General features: G+C 33.0%; 1 protein-coding gene across 3 annotated transcripts; it reads left to right on the plus strand.

The window, feature by feature from the left end:
• Positions 1-102: 102 nt before the first annotated feature.
• Positions 103-8,957, plus strand: rrp36 (ribosomal RNA processing 36). 3 transcript variants are annotated; one of them, XR_015521067.1, is made up of 8 exons: positions 103-323; positions 1,293-1,644; positions 1,726-1,861; positions 3,936-4,202; positions 4,756-6,361; positions 6,445-6,519; positions 7,904-8,021; positions 8,638-8,957. XR_015521067.1 is itself a non-coding variant. In NM_001079944.1 (8 exon segments), coding segments are annotated over 7 exon segments (963 nt in total). In that variant the 5' UTR covers positions 103-323; positions 1,293-1,325; the 3' UTR covers positions 8,781-8,951.
• Positions 8,958-9,392: the final 435 nt, after the last annotated feature.

The raw sequence follows: 9,392 nt of genomic DNA on the forward strand, positions 1-9,392 counted from the left end.
TATATTTTTTCTGACCAATAAATAACTGAATGAATACGTTTTATTTTGACATGAGATTATAAAAACGTGGGACTTTTAATTTGATATGATTTACGCGCATGCGCAGTTCATAGACTTCCACGTGTGGATAGAAGAGGCTTTCTCGCAAATATTCATTTTATTGGTTATATTACACACTATGTTTTGACAGTTTTTTTTTCTTCTTTTTACCTGGAACTACACTGCATCTATAATGAATATGTCATGTTAAGATTCTCCTGCGTTTATCGTAATATTAGGCTGCTGTATTCTGAAGTAACTTTACAAATGAAAACAACAACACGGTAAGCGCGAGCATTGAGTTACTAACATATAACTTTAATTATAGCTGAAGAGTTCAGATGCAAATACCTACAAGTGCCATCTGTAATTTTCTTCTACGATGATTATTTTACTCAGCCTCTTATGTTTATGTTTAGTCATTTCATGTTAAATGCGATAAAATAACCTATTCTTTGCCATAAATGTGAAATTACTGAATCAAGACATAGGAGCCTGAGAAAAAATGCTGATATTAGAGGACAATTTCATATGGCACTTTAGATGTTTTGCGTCTGAACTTTTCCTCTAAGTGTATATAGTCATGTGGAGATCCATATTTTTAAATAATAATTTTCATAAGTTGTAAGATTGTTATGTAATATTTAATGTTAAAGTTTAAATGTTATCATTGCTAAATTTTATTAATCACCATAATTTCTCAGTTGATCCACATAAGGAATTATATATTTTTTGTACAAACAAGTTTTCTAATATTTTATGCCATGTACTAATTTTACACTTTCATACAAGTCATTCTTATACAAAAATTAGCATAATGCTACATTGCTAAAAATCTGACTACTGTTTGAAGTCAGGTTCATATTTTTTGTTTTACTTTGACAGCTTTGAGTTAAAGATTTTTACAGGGGCGATCGTGTGAATCTCTTTTTAATACTACATAATTCATTAAATACTGTGAACAAAAATACAATTTTCAATAGTTTACTATCAAGTTAAATGTAAGGGCATCCGCTGTGTAAAACATGTGCTGAATAAGTTGGGGGTTAATTTGGCTGTGATGAATAAAGGAACTAAGCCGGAGGAGACTGAATGAAATGCTTAATCAGCTGACTTGTGTATAAAATATATCTCAGTAAAAACCTTCAGAATACAAAAAAGTGTCACAAAAAGTCTATTTTAGCAAACTAAAAAACTATTTATGAAAAGTCAAGAACTATTAAAATCTTTATGATCAATGTATCTTTCCACAGCTCATAAACAAGCTGAATTTTATTTTTTTAAAAATGGACAAAAACCTGAATAAAAAGGCAAAATTAACAAAGAGAGCCGCCAAACTGGAGCCTCAGAGTTCTGATGATGAAGAAGACGAGTTAGAGATGGAGAGAAACTTTGCTCTACTCAGTAAAAAGGGCATAAATCAAGCTCCAGCAGAGGATGAGGAGGAAATGAGAGATGAAGGGGGATCCGCAGAGGAAGAAGATGAGGCTCCAGAAGAGGATGAGGAAGATGACGCAGCGGGTGATGAAGACGAGTCTGATAGTGAACATGAAGAAGAAGGAAACAGCAAGACACAGTCACACATGGAGGGAAACATTAAAAAAGGTCATTGTTTTTTCTTATTACTTCTTAATTATTTTCTCAAAAAGATTTTATATTTACACTCTTGTAATTGTGTTCATACAGAATTATCAACCATGTCGTTTGAGGAGATCATGGCGCTTCAGAATAAAGTCGGGACCAAAGCGTACAATAAAATTGCTTATGGAGACACAAAGCAAAAGAAGAAAAACGAGCCCATGAAACGACTAAATAAACACAGGTAATAGCTGTGTTATTTTATATGTACTATGAAAACTCTGCTGCTCACCAAAGCTGCATTTATTTAATCAAAAATACAGTAAAAAATTGTAAAATGTTATTGCATTATGAAGTAACTGTTCAGAAGTAGTTTATAATTTAATTAAACATTTATTCCAGTGATTTTAAACATGAATTTTCAACTTCATTTACTCCAGTCTTCAGAATGACACGATCCTTCAGAAATCACTCTTATATTAATTATTACTATTATAAATATTAATATTATTAATGCTAATATTAATAAAAGCAAGACTGGAATAATAACATCATTTGAAACTACATGCAATAAGAAAGCAGTTATTTAAATTTTTTATAAATATTTAACAATTAATTATACGTTTTTTTTATTTATTTTTTTACATTTAATAAATGCCGCCTTGATGAACAGAATAATGTTCTTTAAAAAAAGAAAACATGAAAAAAAATAATAAAGCTGACCCCAAACTTTTGACTGGTGCATGTATCTATTAGGGTTGGGTCGGTGGAAGATGCCATCGTCCATCGCTGACATCACAATGCTGAGCCGGCATCTCGATCCTCCGCCCCGTCCTTGTTGCAGCAGTAATCCGCTTGCGAAAAATACACACTTAGTTCCCACTAATACGTCTTAGTTTTAAATGGCATTTTAGAACGAAAACGATCTACAATCACACCGGCATTTCAACTAGCATTTCTGAACAGCCCTCGGTCCACACTATACCACTAAAAACGCACATAACGTGACCACACACACTGTCATGTGCTGCAGCGTATGTGCACATCTGAGCTCCAGGCAGTCAATGGGTGCTTTGAGCACAAATCCCCAGAGAGCAGTGGACTTCGGACAGTTTATCAAAGGTGTACTGCAGGATCGTGTCTCACTATAGTTGTTAAACGTGATATTTAATTAATCTTGTCCCTATCTAACGACTCTTTGGTCTTTTGAGTCTATTGGGTAAAGTGTTACAGCGTCAGTACACTGATTCAATCTTTCGCTTTTGCACTTGCACTTGCACTTGCTCAGATACTGTTGGTTGGTTCCTGTTGGTTGTGCACCTTTTTTACCATCCCAGTTTGTCAATGCCATTATAGCGACACAGATCACTCTGCCTATTCATACCAGAGTCCCGCGGAAAAAGTGATTGGCTGGTGGTATTTTGTGTGTAACTTATCTTTATTTATTTATTATTTGTTTATTGGTAAAACAAAGATCATGGGGGTCAGGTAGTTGAAACGGTAGGATACAAAAAATCTTTTTATTATGAATTAATTAATTAATAATTCTTTCATAATTAATTCACCGCCTCCTATGCTATGACGATGATGCCATCGTTCATCGTGATGTTTCACATTAGACATTGTACGATGTGAAATTGGTCAACATCGCCCAACCTATATATGAAAAAAACTGTTCCTATTTAGCGTTAGTTATTTGATCTACTTTGGTTTGGGTAGCTAATGTGTTCTAAATTAAGTTTCGTTATTATTGCTATTTCTTATTTTGATTAAAAAAGGAAATTTCATGTGATTGTTTTCTAATTTTAAAGACGAGTGTTTGTTTTTAGCTTCAATTATTTTATTTTATTATTTTTATATTTCTGCTACTATTACAGTGTTTTTACTAATTTTTTATTTAAAGTTTGGGTCCTTTTTAATGTAAGTTTAAAAAAATTGTTATTGTTAAAATATTTCTTTTCAACATATTTTAATCCTTTTAATATGTGCATTTAATAATGGCATTTTTTGCCATTTTGCTGCTTTTTTTTAAACTTATTTTATCTCAATTAATTATCAAAGCCCGAACAACATGCAAAATATTTGTCTTTTCAAGTCATTATATTCTGTCAGTTTTATTTCAAATAACAAAAACAATGTTGACTATTTAAAATTTTAGATCAACTTCCTTTATTTTGCTTTAAAATACAATTGTAACCACCTTTTAATTATTTTATGTCCTTATTTAAAACTATTAAATAATTATGCTAGTTATTTTGTTTAGCAGTATGTGGCTCTTGTGTACATTTTGTCTGACTCTCTGTTTTTTTTTGTCTTAGACCTCAAGAGATCTCTTCAAAGCAACGTGTGCCTTTCCTACGAAAAGTGGTTCCTGTAAAGAAAATGGTAGGTTACAAATGTTCATTTAATTAAAACGTCAATTCAAAAATGGACATTTATTCATCATTTATTCACCTTCAATAAGGTTATAGTTTGCAGGAATGTTGGAAACCGGTAGGCATTTTTTTTTCTACAACAGAAGTCTATAGCTGCGTTTCCCATGTCACGTCTAAAGCGAGCGAGCCATGGCCAGTCGCATTTCCATAGTCACTTCCGAGGCATGATCGGGCCAAAGCAGGGCTTTTTCGGGGCCAGCGGTCAGCCTTTTTTTTGTCCGCTGAATACCTTGGGCTAAAGTGAGTCAGCTGGGGTTTTGGGGCGGAGTGAAAGCAGAGGCGGAGTTTGCAAGATGGTGTGCCGCTGTCATTACACTAGTTTTCCCATCACACACGAGTACATGCTCCAATAAATAAATAAACAAATAAGGGAAAGAAGAAACATAGCTACTGGTCAGTTTAAGATATTCTAAAAAACACCTTACAGACTAGGAGTCTTTTGCTGAAGCTCACCCTTATATTTCCCTTTTAAATTTAAGGTTGTTGCATACAATAAACCAAGTAGTTTTAATTTAATAAGTGATTTTTCTTGTTTTTCTCTGATGTTTCATAATAATAATCTTTACACCATATTAAAGACATTAACTTTCAGTTGTCGAGAGTTTTTCTCATCTTTAAAGAGTGTGTTTGTGCATGAAATATGCATGTTAAGTTGCATGTGTGTGGGAGAGAGAAACCGTCGGAAAAAGCGCTGGATTTACAGCTCTGTCATTGATGCAAGCGGCTTATTTCTTTCATTATTTATTTTGGAGATGATTCAAAATATGAATACAACAGAAAGACTTTTGTCTGAAATAATTTAAAGAATTACAAATACTGGATATAATAAAATCACATTAAATAAACCAATATAAAACAAACAAAAGCTATGTCAATTTATGTATATACAATACAAAAAAAAGAATTACCCGTTTCAAGCCATTTTAAACTTTTATTTTACAAATCTGAAAAAAAGATTTTAGATATTTTCTAAAAACAGTAAACAACAGAGGAGTTTTGAATTATTATTTATAAATTAATTAGATACAATGATATTCATTAAATCATGCAAAATTTTAGGTGAACAAAACCATCAGAAACTACCTTTCAGTTATTTTCTGTCATTCAGACCTGCACTGCTTTATAAACAGAATGGGAAAAACTGCACAAAAAAAATGTGTTCTAGGTCCTCAAACAAGTGTTTATGTTTTATATGATGTAGTAAAATAAAAAACCTAAATTTAAAATGGTGAGCTTTATCAGAGGAATATATTTTATAATTTAAATCTTAATTTTACCTTGGGGAGAATCAGTCTAGATATGCCGTTCTGAAATATTTAAGACAATCTTATCAAATGTATGATACATTTCTTTTCTTAAAACTGATGCGGATTTTGGAAAGCTGCTGTACTCGAGCGCAACGATATAGCCTATATTTTATTGCTTGCTCTTATGTCCTGAGACACTTATGGTTTCCTTTACTTAAGATAACCTAATAATATGCAACATCCTTAAATTATTCTCTTAAAAAACGAGGAATTACATATCAAGTGTCATATAGCCTTAATTAATTAATGATGTTATAAAAACGCTGTATACAGAGTTATTATTGAATAGATTCTGTGTTTTATATTATGGATGGTGCGCTGGGTCATCCGTGCGTTAGTGGTGAGACCACTCAATGCATAACGCCAACAGTCGGTCACGATCGGTGAGTAAACAATTATAATGAATGAAAATACATAGACCTGTGGGTATAGACATGTAATGCTGTACAGTAGCGTGTCCTTTGCTTGTTTCTGTTGTCTTCATTTTAATCGTTTCGTGATGATGCGATGGTGTGCTTTGCCCGCCTGATTCCACTTAACCAGGTGGTTTGTCTAACGATTGATTCATGGGGTGTTCTTGGGGTGGGGTTTGCGTGGAAACACAACATGATTTCAGCCTCACCTCTCAACCTCCAGGGCAATTGGCCCGGCCAGGCCTGATAAATGCTCTGGCTCGAAACGGTCTGTGGAAATGGACTGTGGAAATGCGACAGGTTTCCGAAATGCTTCAAAAGATCTCTCTTCAAGAGATTTTGTGTTCAGCAGGATTAAAAAAAAGAAACTCCTGTTGTCAACACTAAATGATGAGTAAATGTTAATTTTTGGTGAACTGTCCCTTTAACATTTGCTCGAACAATGAAGACCTGATTTGTCACTATGCAATCATGACCTTTTCAGATTTCAAGAGACCCTCGCTTTGATGACCTCTCAGGAGAATACAAACCTGAAATCTTTAATCAGACATACAAATTTATCAAGAACATCCAAGAAAAGGAAGCGCAGGTTTGTAAAAATCAGAACCGCCTTATTGATTAATGTTTGTTTTCATGATTCATTATTTGTATGCTCACTGCTATTTGTTTCAGGAGGTGAGAAAGCAACTCAAGAAAACCAAATCAAAAGCTAAACAAGAAGAACTGAAAGCATTGCTCAAGAGAATGGTATGTTTGACGTATTATGACACTTTAGTTTTAATTAATTTAATTTTAACTTCATATTTTTCTCAAAGTTAGTTTTTTTTACCCTTCGTTAATGAGCTATAAATCTATCAAACTTTGGATGGGATTTAGTTTCATTTCATCCAACATTTTTTTCAGGTTGTGATAAATATATATATAATATATACACACACACACACACACACACACTAGGGCTGCACAATTAATCGAAAAAATATTGCGATCTTAATTCGACCCTACACATGATCTGAATTCAGCCAATGTTAAAACAAATGTTAAAAGTGTCACATACTGTATTTATAAGGTATAATTCGCCCAAGAATGTCATTTGTGTCATAATGTTGAATATAATGCAAGCGTTGACTCTGATAATGACGAATGTCTCATTTTATCAGTAAAAAATGGTCTAATAATGTTGTCAAAGACAAATGACAAGCATATGTCTCAAACATAATAATTCAACTTCAGGATTATGAATAGTTGCATTCTGATGTCATCCCTTGTGAATTAACAACCAGGACAAATTTAAAGTCTGTTCAAGTCCACCATTCTAAGTCTATACAAAATTTAGCATTTTAACCAACAGTAGACTACACATAGGCCTAATAATATTGTTGTTGTTTTACCATATGCTTGAAAATAACACTAATAATAATAGCCTACTCATATTAACCTTTATTTCACATCTACAGAATTGTGTGAGAATCCTGATCTTGATTTTAAGCAAAAAATAAATTAAAAAATCACGCATATACACACATACACACTCATACATTTTGAGCCTGGTTTTAGCCAGTCTTTAGATTTCTGTGCTAGAAATGTATGCATTGCATTAGTTTTAAAAATAGTACCTCATTTGCATATACTGTGTAAATAACATTTTATAAAACTTAATGTAAAACGAATTTTTGAACAAAACAAACAATCCAAGAAAATGTATAAACAGTCAAGCCTGAAATTATTTATAGCCCTGGCAAATTCTGACTTACAGTTTTTGTTCAAATGTAAAAAATGCTGAGAATCTTTTTTTTTTTTCACAATGATGCCATCATCTTTTGGGAGAATCCTGTGTCATATCCTGTCAAAAAATTGTTGCTGGTTGAATTGAAATAACTTCATTTGCCAGGAGTATGAATAATTTTAGGTTTAACTGTAACTTAAAACTCAAGAGGGGTCACTTGAGTTGTCAAAGAAATCAAGAAATTGACCTCAAGTAGCCCAATTGTTTTTTTTACTTTATTCCTCTTCAGTATCTTGCCTTAAAGTTAAATCTTTATCAGATAATCATGCAACTCATCATTATAGTTGTGATAACCTTTAATATTGCAGTTTATCTAATCTCTGTGCATATGTGTGTGTAATACAGGACAACCAGCAGAGGGCCCGACAGAGACAAGAGCAGGAGAGAGAAAAGGAGCTGGAATTCAAGCGTAAACAGAGAGAGCTGGTCGGCCAAGGACACAAACCTTTCTACCTGAAGAAATGTAAATATATCTTTCAACTTCTTCCTTGACCATTTGCCTTTTTCAGTGTATGTGTAGCACATGTGGAAGTAACAGATTGTTTTGGACAAGACATTGGGAAAATTCACCATATACAATACCTATGTTTCCACTCGATGCAAATTAGATTTGCGGAAAACTGCAATGTTGCATAAAACATTTGCGAATAAAGCACCGTTTCTATTAAATCAAAGACAAAGAGTCAAAGACAACAAAATTGTCACTTCCTGATTAACTGGCATGTAATTTCTAAACAAAAAAGTCTTATTTGCTGTCTTTTTTATAGATGACTCTGGGCCTTGTTTCTTGTATAATAAGTTACTACCATCAGAGTTTATGCACATTTTTTCTTATCGCATAAAAAACGTGTATTCTCCTTGTTATCATTTATTATGTGCTATTTCAAAATGTATGCGCATCTTGGCATTTACTTCTAACTTTTTTTAATGTGATATTCCAAAATGTGCATGAAAATAGGTGGATTGAAACATACCTACTGACTAAATTCACAATTGTACATCATATATCAAAGAAACATCCAATAACCTATGTGATACACTGTTTATAATTGTATAAAATCGATAAAATCTCTTTACAGCTGACAAGAAGAAGCTGGAGTTGGCGGAGAAGTACAGCGAGCTTAAAAAGAGTGGAAAACTGGAGAACTTCTTGAGTAAGAAGAGGAAACGCAACGCCACAAAGGATCGCAGAAAGTTGCCCAGTAAGCACAAGACGCGTTAAACACGGACCAGTCATGGCTCACCTGTTGCACCTATATTTGTCTAAATGTTATATGATGTGGAAAGATGTTTGCTGAAAAGACTGGACAGTGTGGTTTGAGGCTTATATTACATCCTACAGTTGTACAAAACTTGGTCAAGATGTTATTTGTTAATAAACTTGACATATTGTATGGTTTTTTTTTGTAAATATCCATCGACTATTTTTGTTAAATTATTATGTTTTGAGCATTTTTTAAAAGCATTTTCTTACCCTTAAGTGGTTACCAAACCTTATGGGTTGCTTTTTTGTTGAAATATTTTTTGAAGAAGAGGAAAAATTACATGGAAATCATTGTCTAGTGTTTTCCAGCGTTCTTTCATTCAACAGATACTAGATAAAAAGATACTAGATAAAAGATATTAAAGAGGTTTGTAAAGAGTTAAGAGTGAGTCAATCATAATAGAATTGACTTTTTGGTTGAATTATCAGTTTGGCGATCCTTACATTTACTCTTAGACAACTTTCTTATTCAACCACATGGTGGAGCTATTGACTCTTTGAACAATTTTTGCATAATCCTCTCTTTTTTTGTCTCAGCAAGCCTCAATTTCAAACAGCAGAAGTTAATAT

This window comes from Danio rerio, chromosome 22 (assembly GCF_052040795.2).
Source record: "Danio rerio strain M-AB ecotype USA chromosome 22, GRCz13ab, whole genome shotgun sequence".
NCBI lineage: Eukaryota > Metazoa > Chordata > Actinopteri > Cypriniformes > Danionidae > Danio > Danio rerio.